This window comes from Symphalangus syndactylus, chromosome 1 (genome assembly GCF_028878055.3).
Source record: "Symphalangus syndactylus isolate Jambi chromosome 1, NHGRI_mSymSyn1-v2.1_pri, whole genome shotgun sequence".
NCBI classification, from domain to species: domain Eukaryota; kingdom Metazoa; phylum Chordata; class Mammalia; order Primates; family Hylobatidae; genus Symphalangus; species Symphalangus syndactylus.
Genome location: NC_072423.2, coordinates 91,622,920 through 91,647,105, shown reverse-complemented (window position 1 = coordinate 91,647,105; position 24,186 = coordinate 91,622,920). Strand labels below are relative to the sequence as shown.

General features: G+C 51.1%; 1 protein-coding gene across 5 annotated transcripts; it reads left to right on the top strand.

Moving 5' to 3' along the window:
• Positions 1-732: 732 nt before the first annotated feature.
• Positions 733-23,880, top strand: SLC22A8 (solute carrier family 22 member 8). Of its 5 annotated transcripts, none has more exons than XM_055294402.2 (11): positions 733-845; positions 1,612-1,948; positions 15,864-15,967; positions 16,865-17,019; positions 17,618-17,786; positions 20,543-20,666; positions 20,876-20,991; positions 21,940-22,154; positions 22,809-22,917; positions 23,060-23,263; positions 23,351-23,880. In XM_055294402.2, the coding sequence occupies exons 2-11, from the start codon at positions 1,616-1,618 to the stop codon at positions 23,448-23,450; spliced, it is 1,629 nt and encodes a 542-aa protein (XP_055150377.1). In that variant the 5' UTR covers positions 733-845; positions 1,612-1,615; the 3' UTR covers positions 23,451-23,880. The 5 variants fall into 5 exon arrangements, with proteins under 5 accessions (XP_055150377.1, XP_063498192.1, XP_063498203.1 ...); XM_063642122.1 differs by having other exon boundaries at positions 1,591-1,948; XM_063642133.1 differs by having other exon boundaries at positions 782-845; positions 1,864-1,948.
• The last annotated feature ends 306 nt before the right edge of the window (positions 23,881-24,186 follow it).

Genomic DNA, 24,186 nt, shown 5'->3' with positions numbered 1-24,186 from the left:
CACACATTCTTATATAATTAAAATAATATTCAGAGTGAAAATAAAACAGCAGGGACTGCATTTGGTCCCCAGGGAGAAGCGGCTGATCAGGAGAGAAGCCTGTCCATTGAGGGTGGGATGGAAGGGGGCAGTTCACCTGTGTCAGAGACACAGACAGGGAGGTCCTGGCTGCCCCAGGGGCCCAGGAGATGGCAGCCCTGCATCCTCAGGGATAGATGAAAGTGACATTTTCTGTCTGGGTGTGCCCTAACACTTCCTGAGAGGCAAATCCCCTTCCCCTACTCAGGAGGTGCCAGGCAGGGGAGGTAGCACACAGGAGAATGCTGCCTGCTTATGGGCACCAGTGCCTTTCCCATTGGCTGTCCTCAGCTCCAAGTCCTCTGAACATCAGTTGAGCGGGACCTTGAACCCTCAGAGGTCAGGCCAGATTCCTTCCCAGACTCTCCCCTCGGTGAGCCTGCCTAAGCTGCTCACATTGGGCAGATGTACAAAACGGAGGCACGTCTCAGACTTCCCATTTGGGCCCATGGTGTCCAGCCAGCAGTCCTGCTAGGCTCAGCCATGCTGCCCCACCCCCACCGGCCTTCGCTGAGGCAGCCCTTTGAGGAGAGCTGGGCTTGGTGGGTCCACAGCACTCTCCCTGCCAGTGACGTTAATCCGCAAAAGAAAGTCAAACATTAGCCCGGGAAACAGCTTATGCCTTATATAAGCCCCCCTGGGGGAGGCACAAACACAGCTTGTTAGAGCTGAGCTGCCCCACTACAGCAGCTGCCGGCCCCTAGGACAGAGCAGGGACCTCAACTACACTGATCACCAGCCCCATCGGATCCAGACCCAGCCACCAGGTGAGGAGGGATGGAGGGCCCCCCAGCCCAGACACCTAGGAATCCCCAGGAATCTCCCAAGGCCAGGCTCCAATTGCGACTGGCCAAGCCCCTAGTGCCCTCTGAGACCCGCTTCGGGCTCTTACAGATACTCCAGCATGGTGGGCCCAGCCCCAGGGAACTGCCAGAAGCCAGGAGGCTCTGGGCTTGGGGAAGCCTTTCCCAGCAGGCAACCTGAACTCTGCTAACCCTGTGTATCTGCCTGGAGCAACTGGGGACGTTCACCACCCACCCCCTAATCTGTCCTTTGTAGCCAACATCCAAGGCTGGGCCCCTTGGTCCCTGCTATGTGTCCTGCACTGCTCCATGCATGCAGCATGTGCGACCAGCCTAGCTGAGCACGCACATGCTCGTACCCACAGGTGCACATGCGCACAACACACACCCGAGCCCACACAGCTGTGTCCTTATGCTGCAGCCTAAATGAGCACATACCCGTAGATACCTTTGTGTCCACACACCTGGACACACACTTCCACCTTTGATCCCGCAGCCCTCCATGCAGCTGGGCTCTTCCTCAGGCATCCACACAAGAATCTGCAGCTCCGCATGCCTGAGCTTCCACATCTTTACACACTTACACATGCACCGCTCCACACACCTGTGCTCGCATATCCACCTGGTTCACCCTCCCACATATGGTTCCATAGACCCACGCACCACCAGGCACACATATACCTCTCCCCGGCCTATGCCCTGCCCACAGCTCTGGCTCATCTTGCCCCAGTGCCATGACCTTCTCGGAGATCCTGGACCGTGTGGGAAGCATGGGCCGTTTCCAGTTCCTGCATGTAGCCATACTGGGCCTCCCGATCCTCAACATGGCCAACCACAACCTGCTGCAGATCTTCACAGCCGCCACCCCTGTCCACCACTGTCGCCCGCCCCCCAATGCCTCCACAGGGCCTTGGGTGCTCCCCATGGGCCCAAATGGGAAGCCTGAGAGGTGCCTCCGTTTTGTACATCCGCCCAATGCCAGCCTGCCCAATGACACCCAGAGGGCCACGGAGCCATGCCTGGATGGCTGGGTCTACAACAGCACCAAGGACTCCATTGTGACAGAGGTATGCCTGGGCAAACCCTCTCCCTCCACTTACCCGCGTACCCCCACACCCTGCACCGCTGGTGGGCGGCAGAGGAGGCTGGGGGGTCTGGTGTTCCCAGGAACTGAGGACAGGCCACTGGGCGGGCAAAGAGGAAGGACCTGAGTGCAGAAGCTCCTGTACCAAGACCCTTGGCTTCTTCCCACTCAGAGTCCAAGCAGTGCTTCAACAAACTGCTACTGAGGGCCCGTTCTGTGACAGGCACAGAGCTAAGCTCTGGGAATACAAAAGTGCACCATGCCTGCTCCTGAGGGATCTACAGCCTGGTGGGGATAGCACCCATTAAGGAAAATATCACAAACAGAAGTGTAAAACTGCAACTTCAAAGTGACCTTGCACTATGACCTACCCCTGGGGTGGGTGTGGGAGTGAGGGCGTGGGGAATGCACGTTGAAGGAATCCTCCCTACAGAAATGCCCCTGGAACTGAGATATAAACATCAGTCAAGGGCCAAACAGGCAGTGAGGGAAAGGAGGAAAATTCCCTCTTGTGCAAAGGCCCCAAGGTGGGAGGGCTGTGGAGGAGGGACCCCACAGAGGTAAGGCTTGAAACACTCCACAGCAGACCCAGAAAATGTCTCATCCACACACACGCAGTCACTCGTGGGTTCACCTCTCATTCCCACAGCCCTTCACTGATTCACTGACTCTCTCACCTGCCACCTCGGGGAAATCCAGAGTTAAATCAGACTCTTCAATGAACTGACAGGCCAGTCAGGAGCCTATGATAGGATGAAGATGAGAAATCGAGGACTGGCATGCATCACTGACTGCCAGGCACATTTTGGGGCTTTGTAGACACTGTCTTGTTTGATTCCAACGTGATGCTCTGTTGAAGGTGATTTCTATCTCCCCTTACAGAATTTTTAAAAATAAAAAACCTAAGACCCAGAGAAGGGAAATGATTGTCCAGTGCCACATGGCTGGTCAGTTTCAGAACTGGAATTTAGAGCTAAAGCCCATAAGAAGTACAGGGAGACAAATGTTTATGGGGGTCCAAAAGAGGGAGAAACCGTTGGATTCAAGGGAGGCTTCACGGAGGAGGTGGCATCTGAGCAGTGAGCAGAGACCAGTGTTTTCACCCTCCCTCAGGTACCATGAACCCCTCAACGGCAGGAGCCTGTTTTTGCCTCATGAGAAGAGATGCGTTCGTTGCAAAGCCCTTAACTGGTTCCAAGCACTATACATCTGTGGGTTCCTGGAGGCCCAGGAGATGTTATCTCTTTAAGAGAAGTATTATCTCCAGTTCACAGATGAGGAAACTGAGGCTCAGCTTGATTCCATGACCTTCCCATGTTATACATGGCTAGGACCTGGCAGAGGCAGGATTTGAATTTAGGGCTATGTTCAGAGTCTGTGTGATTGTTATTCATTTGTTTAACAAATATTTTTATATAAAGTGCTTACTATGTGCCAGGCATTGTTCTAAGAGCTTCACAGATATTAACACTTTTAACCTTCCTGACAACACTATAAGATAGTTCAGATTGTAATTCTCTCTCTCAGATGGGGAAACTGAAGCACAGAGAGGTTAAGTAGCTTGCTCGAGGTCACACAGCTAATAAGTGGCAGACTCAGGACCCAAACACACACACCTGCACTCCACACCATGACATTGGCTGCTCTCATATCCCTAGATTATATCTCCTCCCTGTCATATTGCTACTTTCTCCCCCCAGCACCAAGCATAATGCCTGAAACCCATCAAGTCTCCATTTGTTGACACCCAGTGCATAATACTGAGGACATAAAGTCAAAGAGCCGCTAGCCCTGCCTTCCCTCCAGGAGCACACCACTAGTGAGACGCAGACCCGCTCTCAAGCATCATGGGCAGTTTGGTGGAATACACACATTTCCCAAGGCAGGGATTTTCTGCTGCTTTGTTTACTACTCTATCTGTAGCAGCTAGAATAGTGCCTGGTACAGAGGAGGTGTCCTATGGAATGAATGAATATGTGCTTTGTACACTCAGAGTGCTCCGAGGCCCGGGGAGCGTTATCTAACCAGCCTGGAGCGAGGATCGAGGCGGGCTTGCTGGAGTCAGTAACGCCCACACTGGGCATGAAGAGGTGGGAGTTAGCGGGCAGCGCACCCCAGGCAAAAGGAAGGGTGGTGAGGGAGAAGGGTCAAACGCAAAGGCACAGAGGCAAGAAGAGAGGCCCAGCGCAGTAGCTCATGCCCGTAATCCCAGCACTTTGGGAGGTGAGAGTTAGTGAGCAGTGAACCCCAGGCAAAAGGAAGAGTGGCGGGGAAGGAGGGTCAAACGCAAAGGCACAGAAGCAAGAAGAAAGGCCGGGTGCAGTTGCTCACACCTGTAATCCCAGCTACTTTGGGAGGCCAAGGCAGGCAGATCACCTGAGGTCAGGAGTTCGAGACTGGCCAATATGGTGAAACTATATCTCTACTAAAAACATAAAAATTAGCCAGATGTGGTGGTGCACACCTGTAGTCCCAGCTACTCAGGTGGCTGAGACAGGAGAATTGCTTGAACCTAGGAGGCGGAGGTTGCAGTGAGCCAAGATCACACAACTGCACTGCAGCCTGGGCACAGAGCGAGACAACCCCATCTCAAAAAAAAAAAAAAAAAAGAAGAAGAAGAGAGCAAAAAGTCAAGATTGCAGGTTCCAGGGTAAGGCTGGAGGAGTGAGTAGTAGGATATGGAGGTCCCCAGACATGGAGCTGGAGAGGACAGCAAGAGGGCCCAGCTTAGATGCTACAGAGGTGAAGGTGTGGCCTCTGTCCTAAGGGCACTAGGGAGCCAGTGACTGTGGTGGTGTTAAGCAGGGCTGACACCACAGGTCACCTTCAAAGGCTCGTCACTCTGACTGCCCCTTAGAGGGTAGTTTGTGGAGTCTTTTAGTCCAGCAGCAGGGAGACCTGTTAGCAAGCTACACAGGGATCCAGGACACAGAGGACAGATAGAAGGGACAGTCAGAATAGATACCGGGAAGACCAGGAAGTTGGAATCTCTGGGACCTGGTAATTGAACGCAACTGAATGATGTAGGGAGTGAGGGACAGGGAGGGAGTCAAAGATGCCTCAATAGCCATAAGTAAGTTTCCAAATGTACAGGTGACTTGCCATGCACCTGAGACCTGGGAAGACAAAGAGGAGTAAAACCCACCGCCCATGTCCTGCAAAAACACAGAACCTAGCCAAAGAAACAAAAATCTCACAGGGAACAATTCAATCACCGTCACAATAACATTTGCTGCATGCTCACACTGTGCCAGATGGTTCTAAGCACTTTGGCCACATAAACTCATTTCGTCTTCACAATAACCCTCTAAGGTTAGCATCTTTATTATCCCATTTCACAGATGAGGAAACTGAGGGACAGGTCATTGGCCCAAGGCCTCACGTTTCATACGGGATGGAGTGGGGAGTCAAAGTCAGGACAGGCTCCAGAGCCTACGCTCCTCAGGAATGCACAACCCCCAACCCACAATCCGTGAGGCTGACTGTGCACCCTGCTGCCCAGGGGCATCACAGATCCTCCTTCCCTGCCTTTAGTAGCTTCTCCAGGGCAGAGACTGTGCCTCTCTCACCCATCCCTGTCATCACAGGACTAGATGCATGGCAAGTGCTCAGTCAACACCAAATGAAGGACTTGCCCCCTCAGAGCCTGGTGGGAGAGACAGACGGGAGGGATGCAGACACTGCTCACTGCTGGAAAGTGGCTTCCTTTCCAGAAAACCCCTCGAGCAGCCTCTAGAAAGGCCAGGTGGAGAGAGAGGTTGCAGGCCTTGTACCCAGTCAAGCATCAGTTCACGCTTGAGCCAGTTCCCAGTCACCATTTCAGCAGCTGAGACAGTGTGAACCGCCATCCCAGCAGGACGCCAGGGGTCGCCAGGCCTCGGGGCACTGCACCCTTCTCTGGGTCAGGTCTGGCCCAGGCATTCATCAGGCGCCGGATCCCTAGGACTCTCAGCTGTGAGAGCCCTTAGGAAGCGTCCCTGCCCAGCCATTAATGCATTAGTGGCTGGACCCAGTCAGCCACACTGGTACCAGCACAGCAAGGGCAGAGCCCTTTCATCTTTCTGTTTATGGTTCAGCCATAACAAGTCCAGTTCCATGTGCTTGGGTCAGGTTCTGGCACCCCTCGGCTAGAGATAAAGCAGTGGCTGGAACTTACCTAGAAGTAGGTCTCTGACGCAAAGGCGGGGAACCGACGTGTTGGCTCCAGGTGAGGAGGGTGGTAATGAGGAAGGCAGGGTATTTGGCGAAGAGCGAGATCAGTCCAGGTGACACCTGTTGGTAGAAGCAAGGGGCCATCTCGCAAACAGTGTGGGATCGTGAACCAGAGCTCACAACCTGCCTCTGCCAATGATCAGGAATGTCATGATCCCTAGAAGTCTCGGATTCCTCATCCGTAAAAAGGGCTAAGAAAGCAAGTGTGAGGGTTAACGGGGATAACGCAAGCACAGTACTGAGCCCAGGGCCTGGCACAGAGCATTCCATTTCCATGTACTGAGCCCAGGGCCTGGCACAGAGCATTCCATTTCCATGTACTGAGCCCAGGGCCTGGCACACAGCATTCCATTTCCATGTTAGCTGCACCCCTTGCTGGTGCCATGCTTTTTTGCTGTTGTTGTTAATAGGGATATCTGAGAACTAGAGGGTTTGTCCCCATCAGAAGAGAGGGGGATCCCCCAGTAAAAAGGGGGGCCAGCTCTCACAGTTGTTTCTAGCTCGCCCAGGCCCTGACTTTGCCTCCCTCCTCAGCCTGGCCTTCGTCTTCTGCTCAGATCCAGCTCCTCCCCCACAGTCAGCAACCTGGCAAGTTACCTCGCCACTCCAGCTTCAGTCCCCTCATCTGTAGAATGGGGATTTTAAAGAGGCTCCCTCTTGGAGGGGGCAAGAGGGCTGGAGGGCTGAGCTGGTGGAGTGCACAAGCCCAGCACTGGGTCTGGACAGGAGTGGAGGCGGTCTCCCTCCCCCTTCTGATCCCCTAAGCTTTCCTGGCAGGGGTGACCACAAATTCCTTTCTCTTGGTGCAGCAGAGAAGGTCAGGATTTTTCAGAATGAGCTTTACTAGGACATTAGGAGGAAACAAAGGCCTTTAAGTCTAGAAAGCATGGGAACACGAATTCTGGACTCTGGGCTCCCTGGAGAGGCACGTACCCCATAGTCCACACCACTGAACCTCTGCTTGTGGGCCTCAGGGCGTGGGCCCGGCCATGGATGAGCAAGATCCATCTCTCTAAGGGCCCTGGGCTTCGTCTCTGGGCCTTGAGCCTCCCTGTCTTGTCTCCAGGGCTGCAAGAAGCCCGTCCCCCACCCTCTCCAGGGTGGAAGACTGCTCCAAGGAGGCCCCAGGTCAGCTGCTGGAGAAGCAGAGAGGCTGCCCAGTGAGGCCTCCCGGGAGCAGAATTCCAGCCAGGGGAGGGTCCCCTGCCGGGTCTCTGGTCAGCCGCCTCTGATCCTCCTTCATCCCAATCCCCAGTCCCCAGTTGCCCATCTCTCATCTCCAGCAGCACTTCTGCTTCACACCCCCGTTTGCCCACCCTCGGCCCTGCCGGGGGCTCGTCCTCCTCCATCTCTTTCCTCGCCTCCCATCTGACTCCTGGGAAAAGGCTTGGGAGCCCCACCCCAACCACTTTTCAAGCCAGCCTGATCCCTATTGACAGCCCTGACCTAGAAAGCCCCTCATTATGTGCGCAGGAGGAGGTGGGACCTTCCTGTGAGCTCTCCAGGATCAGGAACTCACCAGTGAGCACCCACTGTATACAGGGCCCTGGGCTGGTGTTTGCATCCCTTCTCTCGTGACCCTGCAAATCAGGCACTGTTGTCCCCATTTTACAGAGGAATACACTGGGCTCAGATCCAGAAGGTGGCCTTCCCAGACGTGATGGTGGGTCAAGCTTTTATAGAAGAATGAGGGTGTTGGGAGGTCCTGACTACAGAATCCATGCTCTTTCTACTGCATTACCTGTCCCTGTGAGCACAGGCCTTACAATGACTTAATGACATTAATAGTGACAATAATAATAAGAAAGCTATTGTGAATTGAGTGCCTACTGTTTTCCAGGTATAAGTGCTGGGTGCTTTTCATTCCTATGTCATTCACAAGCCTGAGAAGCAGGTACTAGGTACCTGTGGGTACTGATGAAGAGGCTGAGCCACACGGAGGTTAAGTAATTGGCCCCAGAACACATAGCTCCTAAGTGGCAGAGCTGGAAACTGATGTCTTTTTGACTATCCCCAAGATACCTGGCTCATCCTCTCTGGTCCTCGTGCCCCAGCACAGGTTCCTTCAGGGATCCAGGAATGCACATGGGCAGCAGCAATTCTCCCCTAAGCTAGATCTGACCTAGCTCCAAAAGGCCCCTGAACTAAGGTAGGCTGTTTCCTTGTTCCTGCTCTAGGGGGTAGGGACCATGTATGTGGTTCCAGGCAGAGCCAGCTCCCCACACACACAGCAGGGCTCCATCCTGCTGATCATGGTCCTGATCACAAATGGCTCGTCCTGACTCTCTACAGCCCACTTTCTGCCTCATGCTCTGCAGGGGCCACCTAGCCTCACTTCTTCCTGCTCACACTTTGGATACGATGTCAGAGCAGCTTATCTGGCTCTGACCTTGACTGCCTCCTTGACCACAATCCCAGCCTATGCTGGGCTATGCTGTCTTACAGTGGCTTTCAGTAACAGCTCCCGTGTATGGTGCCTTTCCTTCAGCAGCCCAGGCCTCAGAGCATGGCACACAGGGAAGCATCAAGGAGCTGTGCTCAGGGCCAAGGGTAGCATCTTGGGTCCAGCAGACCTGAGTTTGAGTCTCTTTCTTGAAATGAATTAAGCTATGCTTGAGCAAGCCACTTACCCTCTGAGCCTCAGGTTCTTTGTCTATAAAAAGAGATAACAATAGTACCTACTTTATAAGGTTATTATGGCGTTAATTGCAAAGCTTTCTCCTGAGCATAGTGCTTTTCTCTTTCTTCCCCACCACCTTCCTGATGCATCAGCCCACACAGAAAGGCATGGCAGTGAGTTTCCTACCCTTTCCTTCCAGAACCCAGCTCCCTTGGGGCTCGGCTACATTCCAAGAAAGGAAAAAGATGGTCAAGAACACTGAACTAGGCCAGGCGCAGTGGCTCATGCCTGTAATCCCAGCATTTTGGGAGGCTGAGGCAGGTGGATCACCTGAGGTCAGGAGTTTGAGACCAGCCTAGTCCAACATGGTGAAACCTCATCTCTACTAAAAATACAAAAATTAGCCAGGCATGGTGGTTCGTGCCTGTAGTCCCAGCTACTCCGGAGGCTGAGAGAGGAGAATCACATGAACCTGGGAGGCAGAGGTTGCAGTGAGCCGAGATCGCACCACTGTACTCCAGCCTGGGTGACAGAGTGAGAAAAAAAAGAACACTGAACTAAAATACTGGCAGCAAGAACATTATGTGGAATTGCCAAAAGTTGATGAGACAGATCAGCCAAGGTCATGTCAAGGACTAAACAGAACCACCAGGAAGTTGAGTAACTGGCTCTGTTCAACCAACAAGTTGCCTTTCTTCCCTCTCTGGGCTTCCTCAGTAAAATAAAGATAATTAAATCCAAGGACTCCAAGTGGCACAGCCTATGCATGGAGACACAGTCCAGGGAAACACAAGTCACACTCAACTCTTTGAGTAATAATCAAGACATCTGCTATAGGTTTTCTTAGCAGGGCCTCCTCAGGGGCTTTGTACAGAAAGCGTGCCAAAATTCTCCCAGCCCTGTTCACTCATTAATTATTTGTTGAGGAAACATTAACATATACTATGTAGCAACTATTCTGCTAGCTATTAGAGATAAAACCTCAAGGCTGGGCACAGTGGCTCACTCCTGTAATCCCAGCACTTTGGGAGGCCTAGGCGGGAGGATCATGAGGTCAGGAGGTCAAAACCATGCTAGCTAACACGGTGAAATCTCATCTCTACTGAAAAAAAAAAAATACAAAAAATTAGCCAGGCATGGTGGCGCATGCCTGTAATCCCAGCTACTCAGGAGGCTGATGCAGGAGAATTGCTTGAACCTGGGAGGTAGAGGTTACAGTGAGCTGAGATTGCGCCACTGTACTCCAGCCTGGGCGACAGAGCGAGACTCTGTCTCAAAAAAAAAAAAAAAAAAAAAAGTCAAATGAGACATTCTCTGTCCTCAGCAAGATTACAGAATACAGGACAGCAAACAAGTGAATAAGCAGCAAGAATGCCATGTAATAGGTGCCCTACTGGAGGTAAGAACAAGAAAGGGAAATGAGGAGCACCTTACCTACCCTGGGCGGCTAGACACTCTTATCCATTTATCGAACTGACAAACACTTATTGACCACCTGTTTGTGCCAGACGACCATAAAAGAAGTTCCTGGCTCTCCAAAACGATGATATTGACATGAGTTTCAAAGGACTGTCAACACTACTAGAATAAGGGGATCATAACCAGCACCAAAGCAAAGAGAAATGCAACAGCATGGAGCTTCTGTAGTGTAACCTGATTGAATCCAAGGACTTGCATGGCTCAGACTATCATGGAGACACAGTCAAGGGAAACACAAGTCACACTCTTGACACCTTCAGTAATAATCAAGACATCTAGCCTAAGTTTTCTTAACAGGGCCTTCTTAGGGTCTTTGCACAGAAAGCATGCCAAAATTTTCTCTAAATATCTTCCTCTCTCCCAGAAATTCCAGGATGCCTTTAAAAATCTCTCCCATTTGCTCCACATCTGGTTCCCTCATTGCCATGCTTGTCTAGTCCCAATCTTCTTCCGACCACCCCTTATAAAGCCAGCAGGTCCTTCAAATATTCAGGAATCATGCCGTATATTGGTTTCCTAGGGCTACCATAACAAAGCACAACAAATTGGGTGGCTCAGAACAACAGATTTTATTGTCTCACAGACAATAAGAGGCTAGAAGTCCAAACTCAAGGTGTCGGTGTGTCCTCTCCAAAGACTCTAGGGAAGAATCCTTCCTTGCCTCTGCCAGCTTCTGGTGGTTGCTGGCAACCCTTGGCATTCCCCAGCTTGTAGACGCATCACTCCAACCTCTGCCTCTGTGGATCATAACATCCCCATGTGTCTCTCTCTTCTCTTCTTACAAGAACACGAGTCATAGTGAATTAAGAACCCACTCTACCTCAGTATAATCTCATCATATTATAACGTAGCTAATTACATCTACAACTCTATTTCCAAATGGGGTCATATGCTGATCCACAAAGAGTTAAAACTTCAATGTATTTTTTGGAGGGACACAAGTCAACCCATAACAGTTGCAGATCTCAGATCTGAGTTTCAGTCTCTGTCTTGAAATGAACCAAGCCATGCTTGGGCAAGCCACTTGCCCTGTGATATCAGGTTCTTTGTCTATAAAAAGAAATAACACGAGTACCTACTTTATAAGGTTATTATGGCATTATTTGCAAAGCTTTCTCCTGATCTTCAGGGAAGATTTGTGTTGGTCTTCAGAGAAAATAGATTTGTGTTGATCTTTAGGGAAGCTATGGCCATATTTTTCTCACCAGTTCTGATGTGCTTCATTAACCATGAAATCTCTAGGAGCAATTTAGAGTGCAATTGAAGTTCAATTTTTTAAAAATATTTAACCACAAATTGCTCTTCCTTCCAAGCTTCAAAACGTCATTGAAGGATGATAATCCTCCAGTAGACAATTTTTCCATAGTAGGTTTTCCAATCTGACTGTGAAGAAAAAACACTTCTCTCCTGCTCACTGGTGTGTGGTTATATCCTCAGCACATACAGCCTAGACACTATCCATCTTGACATGCACTCATTCTGGTGAAATGAGGCAGTTCTCCACATAGCATTTGGAGTGTGGGCCCTATGACCTCTCATGTAGACATTGGCAGATCTCTAACTTCTAAGGCTCTCAATCCCTCTGTTCTTTCTGTGGAATGTTCACACATTCAATTCCACAAGTATTGAGTGCCTAGTATGTGTTGGATACTGTTCTTGATAATGAAAGTACAGTGGTAAACAAAACAGACTAAAAGCTTTATCTTCATCAGGCTGATATTATTGGGAGAGAAACATGCAATAAACCAAAAAGATGGAAAGTCATTCAGCATTCTGATGGTAGAAGTACTACTGAGAAAATTAAGTAGAGTAGGTATAGGCTGCTGGAAGTTATAATTGTAAATAGGGAGGTCTCACTGAGAAGATAACATTTGAGCAAAGATCTGCAGGAGATGCAAGTCAAGTAGCTATCTGGGAGAACATTCTAGAAAAAGAGAACAACATACGCCAAGACTCTGAAGTAGGAGCATGCTTGAAATGTTTATGGAGCAGCCAGGTGAACAATTCAATGAGAGTGGAGTAAGTGAGGGAGAGGGCAGTAGCAGGTGAGAGCAGAGAGGTGACAGGGATAAAGATGTTAGCCAATTTTCCAGGGCCTCATAAGCCATCGTAAGGATTCAGGCATGTTCTAAACAGGACTCGAAAGTTTATTCCAGGAATGATATTTTCTGCAAATTGCTCAATTTTCTGGTAGAAACTAGCTCATGACAGTTATTCTAAAGCCTACATGATCACAAGCATCGTGGTAGAAACCAAGATCCAGCAGATCTGGTCTCAGATGGTAGAGCAGGACAGCAGCCTGAAACTATTCCAAGCAGGTCTGACAACTGACCTTCTCATGATCCAAACAGATTACTGATTTCTTAAGGCATTAATTATCATGGAGGTTGGGATAAAAATCTAATTTCCATTTGCAACTTCTTATGGGATGTATCAGGATAGGCTAGGTTATTATAACAACAATAATCCATGGCTTGAAGAATATTGAAGTGTTTCTCTTTCTCATGTGACAGTTCCAAGGTGAGTAGCATTTTAGGCCAATGGGTGGTTCTGCTCCACAGGGTCATTCAGGGACCCAGACTGACAGCAACTCTCCAGAGTTGTTCTAGTTGTCACCATTCCCACCAACAGGAGGGGAGAAAGCATGCAAGTCCAGACTAGGGAATCCCTCTTAAGCAAATGAGGTGGAAGTAACATACATCTCTTCTACTACATTCCATTGTCAAGAACTACATGGCCCCACCCAGTACAAGGTCATCAGAGAAATGTGCTATTTAGTACAGAAGAAGGGGTGAATGAATTTAGGTGAACAGTAGGTCTCTCCTTTAGATTTTCCTAAAGGGACTTTACACAGCATGCCACAAAGTACCAGAAGTCTCTCTAGATGCCCCCTTGCATATTCCACCTCACACCCCCTTGCTTCTTCCTTTACCTTTTTCCCTCCTCCATCTCCTCCCAACACACATACCACGTAGGCCCTCTTCCCAACTAAAAGGGACCACCAGGCTTGCTGGCCATGCTGGGCCACTCTGAGACAGCTGCAGGACCTGGAGACTCCATCCACCACCATTCTTCCTCACTTCCAACTGAGGAAAGTGAGAAAGAGCTCCCTGGAATGTGTGGTTCCTCACCTTTTGGAATGTTTTGCTTCCAAAACATTCTTGTGAGGCATTTCTATTGAATTAAATTCTCCACTTCATTGCACAAGTAATTCAGATGGCTAGAGCAAAGGGTGCATGTTGGGGATTAGCAGATTAGACCAGACAGGTAGGCAGGGGCCAGAGCATGGAGGGCCTCATAAACCCGTGTTAATGGGGCATTATCTTTACCCAAAGGGCAAGGAGAAGCCAGTGAGCACATTAGGCAAGACAGGCACCTGATTTGAGTGGCGTTTTAGCCCTTCAGGTTATCAGGAAAAGAATGGCTAGGAAGGGATGAGGCCGAAGGCCGGTAGACCTGTCAAGAGGTTGCTGCAGCAGCCTCATCTGGGCCTCAATTTCTTTATCTGTAAAATAGGGTGATATTAGCACCTACATAATAAGGTTATTGTGAAGATTAAAGTTAAAACATAGGAAGAGCTTAGAACAGCACCCAGTACCTAGAATGCCCTCAATAAATATCGGTTGTCATTATTAATCTAACTGCAAGATGATGAGGCCTACACTAAGGCAATAGTAGTGGAAATAGAAGAATCCAGATTCAAGAAATATCAAAAAGCTAGAATCTTGAAGATCAAGTGATTGTGGAGTAGGAGAGGGAGGAAGGAATCGAGGGTTATCAGCGTGATCTCATTTATATATGGTATCTTTTTAAAAAATGTCCAATTCACAGAAGTAGAGAGTAGAATGATGGTTACCAAAAGCTCGGAGGGAAGGGGCTGGAGCAAAGGAATGGGGAGTTACTGATCAAAGGGTACAAAGTTTCAGCTAGATGGGTGGAATACGTTTTGAGATCTGTTGCACAGCATGATGGCTGCAGTCAAGAATAATGATGCATTGTTTATTTCACCATAACTAGAAGGGTGACTTTCAAAAGTATCACCACAAAAAATGTCAAGTAAATGAAGTGATGTTAATTAGCTTGATTTAATCACTTCACATTGCATACATATATCAAAACATCACACTGTTTTCATACATGTAATATAATTGAGTTGCCAATTAAAAATAATATAAAATTTTTTAAATAAAAATAAAAAAGAGGCTGGATGTGGTGACTCACATCTGTAATCCCAGTACTTTGGGAGGCCAAGGCAGGCAGATCACTTGAGGCCAGGAGTTAGAGACCAGCCTGGCCAACATAGTGAGCTCCTGTCTATACAAAAAATCCAAAATTAGCCAGGTGTGGTCATGCACACCTGTAGTCCCAGCTACTTAGGAGGAAGGCTTTATTTAGCCCAGGAGATTGAGGCTTCAGTGAGCCATGATCATGCCACTGTACTCAGCCTGGGTGACAGAGTGAGGCCCTGTCTCAGAAAAACATTAATTAAATTAATTAATTAATTAAAAAAGAAGGGTACCAGTCCCTGAGATTGGGACTTTAATGAGAAGTGGGGTGATAAGTCCCATTGAATCTGGGATGTGCCTGTGACTTTATGCAGGTGGAGTTCTCAAGTGGGACCACCGAATCTACTCTGGGGGTCAGAAGAGAGGTTGGGCTGGAGGTGTAGATTTGGAATCTTCAGCATAAAATAGGAATTGAAGCCATAGGAACAGATGGCACCGCCTGGGGAAAGTGGAGAGAGAGGAGGATTCAGGAAGAGCCCTGGGGAAGCTTCAAGGGCTAGGCAGAGAGAAAGGAGCCGTGAAGGAGAAGAGGAGTGCAGAAGAGCAGGAAGCCTGACGGAGGGCGAGATCAGCAGCATCCACATCTGCCAGAGGGCAAGCCAGGCCAGGATTCGGGACGTTCCATTATGCGCCGTAAAAATGAAACTTCGGTGACCTTGATAAGCACAGATTCAGTGGACGGGTTGGGGGCAGAATTGAGACATGAAAAGGAGATGAGGATGGAGTGATAGCAAGTACAGCTCCTCGTTCAAAGGATTTGGCTTTGAAGGGAAGAGAGAAATCGAGTGAATGAGGAAAGGAAAGAGGTTTTAAGATGGAGAGATTTGGACACACCTAAATACTGATGAGGAGGAGCAGAGAGAGAGAGAGACTGGATCTGCAGGATGAAGAGAGGTGGCAAGGATAGAGGAATGTCCCTGTAGAGGACAGAAGGCAAGGTCAAGGGGGTAGGCAGAGGGACTGGCCTGGGCTATGTGAGGGGCAGGGAGGAGGCAAACAGGGAAGCAGGCAACTTGGAGAGGAGGAAGAAGTTGAGGCCAGACCTGGATGTGGTAGCTGAGTAGACTTTGAGAGCCATAGGACAGGCCACACATGCCTGAGGGATGCAGGTAAGGGGCCGAAGAGTCACAGACAAACCCAAGGAGCTCTGAGCTGGGCTGAAAAAGGAAATGGTCCTTGGGAGGTAGGGGCCAAGTCAGGGCACTGGGAGAGGAAGCCCACATGTATGAGGGCACAGGCTGAGCATGGCTGAGCAGGCTGTCTACACTGAGTTGGGCTAGCCCTACCTTTCTCTTGTGCAGTGGGACTTGGTGTGCAACTCCAACAAACTGAAGGAGATGGCCCAGTCTATCTTCATGGCAGGCATACTGATTGGAGGGATCGTGCTTGGAGACCTGTCTGACAGGTGAGACATGGGGGCACAGCCCATGGAGGCATGACCCATGGAGACAACCTTTCCCTACTCTGCTCCACCCATGCACCCCCAAAGAGGCAAAGAGCTGGGGAGGGTGGGATGGCTCTTGCTGTGTGGCCTTGGGCAAACCTCACTACCTTTCTGGACCACAGCCTTCTCTCCACCCCAAAGCCCTTACAAATGGAATCTTCCAGCCTTCCTTTCTTTTTTTTTTTTTTTTTTTTTTTTTTTTTTTTTTTTTGTCTTAAGACAGAGTCTCACTCTTGTTGTCCAGGCTGGAATGCAATGGCAAAATCTCGGCTCACTGCAACCTCCACCTCCTGGATTCAAATGATTCTCCTGCCTCGGCCTCCCAAGTAGCTGGGATTACAGGCGTGTGTCACCACGCCTGGCTAATTTTTGTATTTTTATTAGAGACAAGGTTTCACCATGTTGGTCAGGCTGGTCTCGAACTCCTGACCTCAAGTGATCCTCCTGTCTCGGCCTCCCAAAGTGCCGGGATTACAGGCATGAGCCACCATGTCTGGCCTCCAGCCTTCCTTTCTTCCAGGGGAAAAGGCCTCCACGTTTTGGGACACAGCATACTGGCTGTGTAGCAGTGGAGGCAGAGGAGATGGACTGCTTAGAGATGGGCGGTCCTTTGACCCCTGCTCAGTCAGCTAAACTGAGGTGGATGTAGAGGAGATCACTCATTAACTCAAACCTCTAATTGCAAACTTGTCAAAAATAGCAATTACCGAGAAAGCTGTATCTGGGGAGGGAGCTTTATGTGCCCCACAGGGAAAGGTTGGGGGTCGGGTTCAGCCCTTTGCCCCACAGCATGCAGAGTCACTCCTCTTGGCAGGCACACTGTGGCTAACCTGGACCCTCCTCTCCTTTGAGCTACAGGTTTGGCCGCAGGCCCATCCTGACCTGCAGCTACCTGCTGCTGGCAGCCAGTGGCTCCGGTGCAGCCTTCAGCCCCACCTTCCCCATCTACGTGGTCTTCCGCTTCCTGTGTGGCTTTGGCATCTCAGGCATTACCCTGAGCACCGTCATCTTGAGTGAGCTGCAGTGGGGCAGGCAGCTGGGTTTTGGGGAGCACCATCCAAAAGCCAAAAGAGAATGGGGTCTGGGTCTGGCTCAACCACAGGCTCCCAGTGACCTTGGTCAAGGTGCCACCCCCTCTCAGGACCTCAGAGGCCTCACTTAAACTTAACAATGACAACAAGCATAGGAGTAGCAGCTGTCAATACTGAGGACTTACCCTGGGCCTGACACTCTGCTAGGTGCACAATCTCATTCAATAACACTTGCAAGTAAGTGACACTATTATCCCCATTTTACAGATCAGGAAACTGAGGCAGAACAAGGAAAGTCACTTGCCACTGGAGAAGCAGTGGTTAAGAGAATGAGTATGGAAACAGACACACCTAGGTTTGAGTCCTATCCCCATGAGCCTCAGCTGCGGCATCTGTAAAATGGGGATGATGAACTTAGGGTCAGCATCTGAATGGCAGGAAGCCCCAACAGAGGGCGGTATCAACAGCGTATGTGGGGAGGATGTCGGTGGCCATGGGGATGCAGAAGCTTGTGCCCCTTCACAGGGAGGTGCCTGGGACCTAGCAGAACACTAATCTGGTGCTTGAACTCCTCCCACAGATGTGGAATGGGTGCCTACCCGGATGCGGGCCATCATGTCGACAGCACTCGGGTACTGCTACACCTTTGGCCAGTTCATTCTGCCCGGCCTGGCCTATGCCATCCCCCAGTGGCGTTGGCTGCAGTTAACTGTGTCCATTCCCTTCTTCGTCTTCTTCCTATCATCTTGGTATGTGGCCCTCTCCTCTTCATCTGTTTCCTTAGGTGCCCCAGGGCCAAACAGGGGAGCCCATACCTGCCCAGGCTGGCCAACTCTGTGTCCCTAGGCACCCAGTCCCAGAGTCAGGGAAGGGCACTCCAGGGAAGAGGAATTACATAAACAAATGAATGCTGCAGGAGAGAGCAGGGATGGGGGCACGTGGGGAAGCAGGGCCTGCCTGCAGCTGAAGAAGAGGGTAAGTGGAGGTGGACAGGATGGAGACCAGCTGGGAGAGCATGGAAAGCTAGGGGGGCCTGGACTTCATGTGGAGGGAGGTAGAAAGCCATGGAAAGAGTCTGTGGTGCTACAGGCCTGATCAAGTTTCCATTTGTGAAATAATAGTCCAGAAGGACAGACAGACCCAACTGAGTGGGGACAACAGACAGATGGGAGGAGACGGTGCTGGGAGGAGGATTCTGGGAGACTAATCTGGGATATATCTTGAAGGAAGAATCTGGAGAACTGAGGACTGCTGGAGTTGAAATAAAAGGAAAGTTCAGAGAGGAGCCTAAGCCTGGGAACCTGGGAAAATGGAGGTGCCTGGGTCAGAGACCCAGAGTGGGCAGAGAGCTCATTACCAACATGTTGAACCCGAGGCCACACAGAAAGACAGGAAATGGGTCTTTAGAAGGTAGTCAGAGCTGGCCGGGCGCAGTGGCTCTCACCTGTAATCCTAGCACTTTGGGAGGCCAACGCAGGGAGATTACTTGAGGTCAGGAGTTTGAGACCAGCCTGGCCAACATGGTGAAACCCCATCTCTATTAAAAATACAAAAATTAGCCGTGCATGGTGGCGCATGCCTGTAATCCCAGCTACTCAGGAGGCCGAGGCAGGAGAATCGCTTGAACCTGAGAGGTGAAGGTTGCAGGGAGCTAAGGTCACACCACTGCACTCCAGCCTGGGCAACAAAAGCAAAACTTCATCTCAAAAAAAAGGTAGTCAGAGCCAAAGAGCAGGAAATCCCACAGGAGCTCAGGAAAAGAAATGAAGTCTTGGAGCGACCTTTTATTGAGCATCTGCTACGTGCACGGCCCGTTTTGGGCATCAACCTACGTCATCTCTGATCCTCATGGCTTCTCTGTGTGAGGGAGACATTATTGTCCCCATTTTACAGATGAGGAAACTGAGGCTCAGAGATGTGAAGCAGTTCCTTAAAGTTACACAAAAAGATGCAAAGCTGGGATGGAACCTTAGCTCAGAAATGAGAATAGCAGCTCCCAGAGGGGATGGATAACCTGGGGGTGAGAGCATTCAGAGTCAGGAGGCAAAATAAGGGTGGGCGATCAGCAGAGCACAGTTCAGAGCTTGGGCCAGTTCACTGTGTGACTTGGGGCAAGTCTCATGCCCTCTGAGCATCAAGATTTTTCTAGGTGGCTGGGTGCAGTGGCTCACGGCTGTAATCCCAGCACTTTGGGAGGCTGAGGCAGGTGGATCACGGGGTCAGGAGTTTCAGACCAGCCTGGCCAACACAGTGACACCCCGTCTCTACTAAAAACACAAAAAATTAGCCAGGTGTGGTGACGCATGCCTGTAATCCCAGCTACTCGGGAGGCTGAGGCAGGAGAATCACTTGAACCTGGGAGGTGGAGGTTGCAGTGAGCAGAGATCGCGCCACTGCCCTCCAGCCCGGGCAATAGTGTGAGGCTCCATTTCAAAAACAGAAAAATATTTTTCTAGGTAAAATGAAGATAATGTTGCCTGTCACCCAGAGTTTCATGGGCCTGGTACACAGGAAGGCTCACTAACTGTAAGCCATTCCTGCCATAATTCTCGGGAAGAGGAGGACAGAGTGCAGGCCCTTGCCATGGTTTTGGGAGGAAGTCACTGATAATTGTGGTAACAGCAGGCTCAGAAGACCGTCAGGGCAGGAGGAGTGATGGGCCCAGGAAGCTGCCACCATCAGCTGGGGCAGTGGCCTGAGGCCAGGCAACCAATGTCCACTCCCTGAGGGCCTCACTGAATCCAGGTCACCCACAGGGGCTACAGCTAAAGCTGACCCCACATTGGACCAGACTTCTCCAAACACCACTCCTTTCTCCCCACATCTCATCCTCTTCCTTTCCTCTTATCCTGGTGACCCTCAGGAACCGCTCAGAATGAGCCAACCTCAAAAGCATAGCCTGGGGGCAAGAGAGAGTGGGGGTGACTGCCCATTTGCCAATCCCAAGACGCCATGCTGTGCTCACTCCTTCCCCACAACTCCCCCAGCAGAGTTAGTCCTTTGCAGGGAGAATTTGAAGGTCCCAAAGCCTAGTCCCTGACCTCACCTTAGCCTCCATCCCCCTCCCAAGCTGCCCTGTGGCTGCGGCCCTGCCCTCTCTTCTCCAGAGAGACTGGGAATGCAGCCCAAAGACGGCTGGGGAGGTGGATGTGCAGGACCCTCCAGCAGTCCAGCCTTGAACATGCCGTCCCCTCCCCAGGCCCCACCTGCCTTGGCCTACAGCCTAGGTCTCCTAGTTAGGGAAGACACCCAACAATAACAAGTGGCCCAGGTTGGGGGCAAAGGAAAGGCTCTTCTGGAAGGGGAAGAAGAGAACACTGGAATTTGTGCTGGCTGCAGGCAGCCCAGGTGCAGAGTTTGGCCAAGTTTAAATTCCATGAAATCTGCAGTGAGATAGCTCAGGTTTCTGGTCCTCCTACCCCTTGGCCCTGGCTATTGTTCTTCCAGCCTCTCAACAGGGGCTCTGGAGTGGGAGGAGCCACTGTGACTGGTCTCTGGCCCCCAGGTGGACACCAGAGTCCATACGCTGGTTGGTCTTGTCTGGAAAGTCCTCGAAGGCCCTGAAGATACTCCGGCGGGTGGCTGCCTTCAATGGCAAGAAGGAAGAGGGAGACAGGCTCAGCTTGGAGGTAGGGGCTGAGGACTACAGTCTGGGAGCAGAACCCCTGTGCTCCACTCCGGGGCTGGCCCCTCCCCTTGCCTCTGTTTCCCCGGCTCACAGCCTATACCACATCTGATTCCCTGAGCTCCTCTAGAGGCACCAGGCCTGCATCTCCCTCTCTTCTTCCTGCCCACCAGCTGGTCATTAATGGCACCCCTCCCCCTCCTCTGCCCCAAGGAGCTCAAACTCAACCTGCAGAAGGAGATCTCCTTGGCCAAGGCCAAGTACACCGCAAGCGACCTGTTCCGGATACCCATGCTGCGCCGCATGACCTTCTGTCTTTCCCTGGCCTGGTAACCCACCCTCTCCCTGCCCACACTCTGCCAAGGAACGGGTGATAGACAAGGCCTCCAGCAGGCTCACCTAACAGCAAGGCCTAGGGCATCTGAAAGAGAAGTCAGGGAATCCCCTCTCCTGGGCCACCACAGCCCAGCCCCAACCCCAGAAATCTGCTGCATTCCTGCCCCACACCCAGGTCCAGCCATCAGGGTCTGCTTCCCGCTGGGGTCACAATGCCCCACCCCTCACCCACAGGACAAATGCTCCAGACCCCTTCCCCAGCTCACATCCCTGCCACTCAGTGTCCCCATGCTCTCCCTCTCTGTCACTGCCCGCCTCTGGGTCAGCTCTGCCCTCTGGAACCCCACAGAGCAAGGCTAGACCAATGGGTTTCAGACTGGAAGACAAAAATTATATTTCTCTCAAGTTTTCTCCTCTGTCTGACTTTCTCCTGCTCCCTGAAGGCCCTTTCTGTGACCTGGTTTCTGCTTCCCATCCTGGCCATTTCTTTGTGAACAGGATTCAATTTGTCCAGGAACCCCTCAAAGGGATCCCACAGTTCAGAGAGAGGAAGGGAAACATCTGACCCAAGCATACAGCTCAATGCTCACCTCGCCAGTCTGGATGTTAAACTGCTGCCCAACGAGGAGAGATCATTTACTGCCTCCTTTGGTCTCCGAGATTCCCTCCAGCCCTGATCTTCTCTAGAGTCAGTTATTGGTGCCTTTGCCACCACACCCTGGACCATGCCCACATCAGACATGACCAATCAATCACAGCGCTTTCTCCCTGAGCCCAGACACGATCTCAGAAACCTCAAAAGGACACTCAAGCAGCCCCTATCATCAGTTGCAGTTGGCACAAGAAGTGAAGCTATTCATCATTCTGGTGACCCCATGACCAGCATGGGGAGTGGCCTCTGCCTGGCTGCAGATGCTAACCAATCCTTCTCTGCCTCTCAGGTTTGCTACCGGTTTTGCCTACTATAGTTTGGCTATGGGTGTGGAAGAATTTGGAGTCAACCTCTATATCCTCCAGATCATCTTTGGTGGGGTCGATGTCCCAGCCAAGTTCATCACCATCCTCTCCTTAAGCTATCTGGGCCGGCATACCACTCAGGCCGCTGCCCTGCTTCTGGCAGGAGGGGCCATCTTGGCTCTCACCTTTGTGCCTTTGGGTGAGAGACTGGGGCTACCCCAGAACCCTCTGGAAGAGGCTGCCAGGTTGGGTGCCAGGGACTTCACTGCTGGCTCTGCCTCTAAGTCACTGTGTTACCTTGAGCGGGTCCCTGCACTCGCTGGGGCTCAGGGTCTCTCATCTAGAAAATAACGCAATTGGGCTAGATGACATCAAAGCTCCTTTCCAGATCTGACTTGAACTGGGCAAAGTATGATGGTATCTGGATAGTGTGAAAATTTTTGAGGTATTGAGAGTGTCCTGAGTGACATCACTGTAGAGGATAAGCTGAGATGGTAAAATGACAGAGCTCATGCTCAAGAAAGACCCCACAACCTACTCCATCATGACCTTGGAAAAGCTACGTTTATTTTATATGGGTGTTGGTTGATACACCTATACCCTTCCAAAAGAACTTGAGGTATTTTAAGACAAGAACAAGAACATATACAACAAAATATAAATAGAAATAGAGGATCAGAGGCAGGGGAAAACACAAACATAGCAGGACACAGGCATGCAAAGCATTACTCAGCTTTAAGTTTGGATCTGAGCTTCCTGGAAGCCAAAGCAAAAAGGGAGACAAGATCAGCTAAGGAGTGAGAACTCTTAGGTGCTCCTGAACTCCAAGGCCCACATTTTCTTCCCTCTGCAGACTTGCAGACCGTGAGGACAGTATTGGCTGTGTTTGGGAAGGGATGCCTATCCAGCTCCTTCAGCTGCCTCTTCCTCTACACAAGTGAATTATACCCCACAGTCATCAGGTAGGTGCTGGACCTGGGGCCAGGCCCAGCCAGAGGACACAGGTCAGGTGGGACTGTGGCATTGTCCTGTCCTCTGCCCAGGGGAGCCATCCTTTATGTACCCCACACACAGGCTGCCAATCCCTACTCTGAACCCTCGCAGGCAAACAGGTATGGGCGTAAGTAACCTGTGGACCCGCGTGGGAAGCATGGTGTCCCCGCTGGTGAAAATCACGGGTGAGGTACAGCCCTTCATCCCCAATATCATCTACGGGATCACCGCCCTCCTCGGGGGCAGTGCTGCCCTCTTCCTGCCTGAGACCCTGAATCAGCCCTTGCCAGAGACTATCGAAGACCTGGAAAACTGGTCAGTCACTGCCTCTGGCCCCATCAGTGCTCCTCCCTGGGGAAGCAGGTCTGGGCCCAGGGCTTTTCCTGAGCTCTCTGTCCCTAGGTCCCTGCGGACAAAGAAGCCAAAGCAGGAGCCAGAGGTGGAAAAGGCCTCCCAGAGGATCCCTCTGCAGCCTCACGGACCAGGCCTGGGCTCCAGCTGAGGACAACAGAACCCCCTTTCCCTGCCCTCCAGAGAGTGATCCTAGCCAGGCACCTTAGGAGTACAGGGAGGCCCCAGATAGGTCCATCCTCCTAGGATGAAGCCTTCTGAGAGCTTGGTGAAGGTGTCTCCATCACCACCACCAGAGCCTCCTGCCCAGCCCTGGCCAGTTCAAAGGTTCAGCCATCGACCTTTCCATATCCATCCCTGCCCTTGTTCTCCCTGCAACCCAGGCCCTGCCATTCTTCTGTCTAGCCCTTCCCCACTGGCCACCTTCCCCCACTGCCCTGGTCCTCTTCCCCTGAGGTCCCCTGATATCCCCTGGCTCAGTCCTAACAAGACTGAGTCTTAACAAGATGAGAAGTTCTCCCCTCTTGACTCCCACACTTTTCTTTGATGGGAGGTTTCAATAAACAGCCATAAGAACTCAAGCCATGATGTTCAGGAATGGGGGTGGGGGTGGGAATGGGAGCTGGCCACTGTGTGGACACGTGAGCATGCACATCTGTCCATCCACACTTCATGTACGACAGGCCTGTGTACAGGCACCACAGGTACATGCAAGCTGGACTGATGTGAACATGAGCAAGCACATGTGAGTGCTCTGAGGTGTGTACACCACGCCTGTGCATGAAAATACATGTGTGTGTCTACATGTCCCAGCATGCATGTGAGCAGATGACTGACCAAGCCCATCTTGCAGCCCAGTGGCTACAGACAGAAGCCAGAGCCCCTCC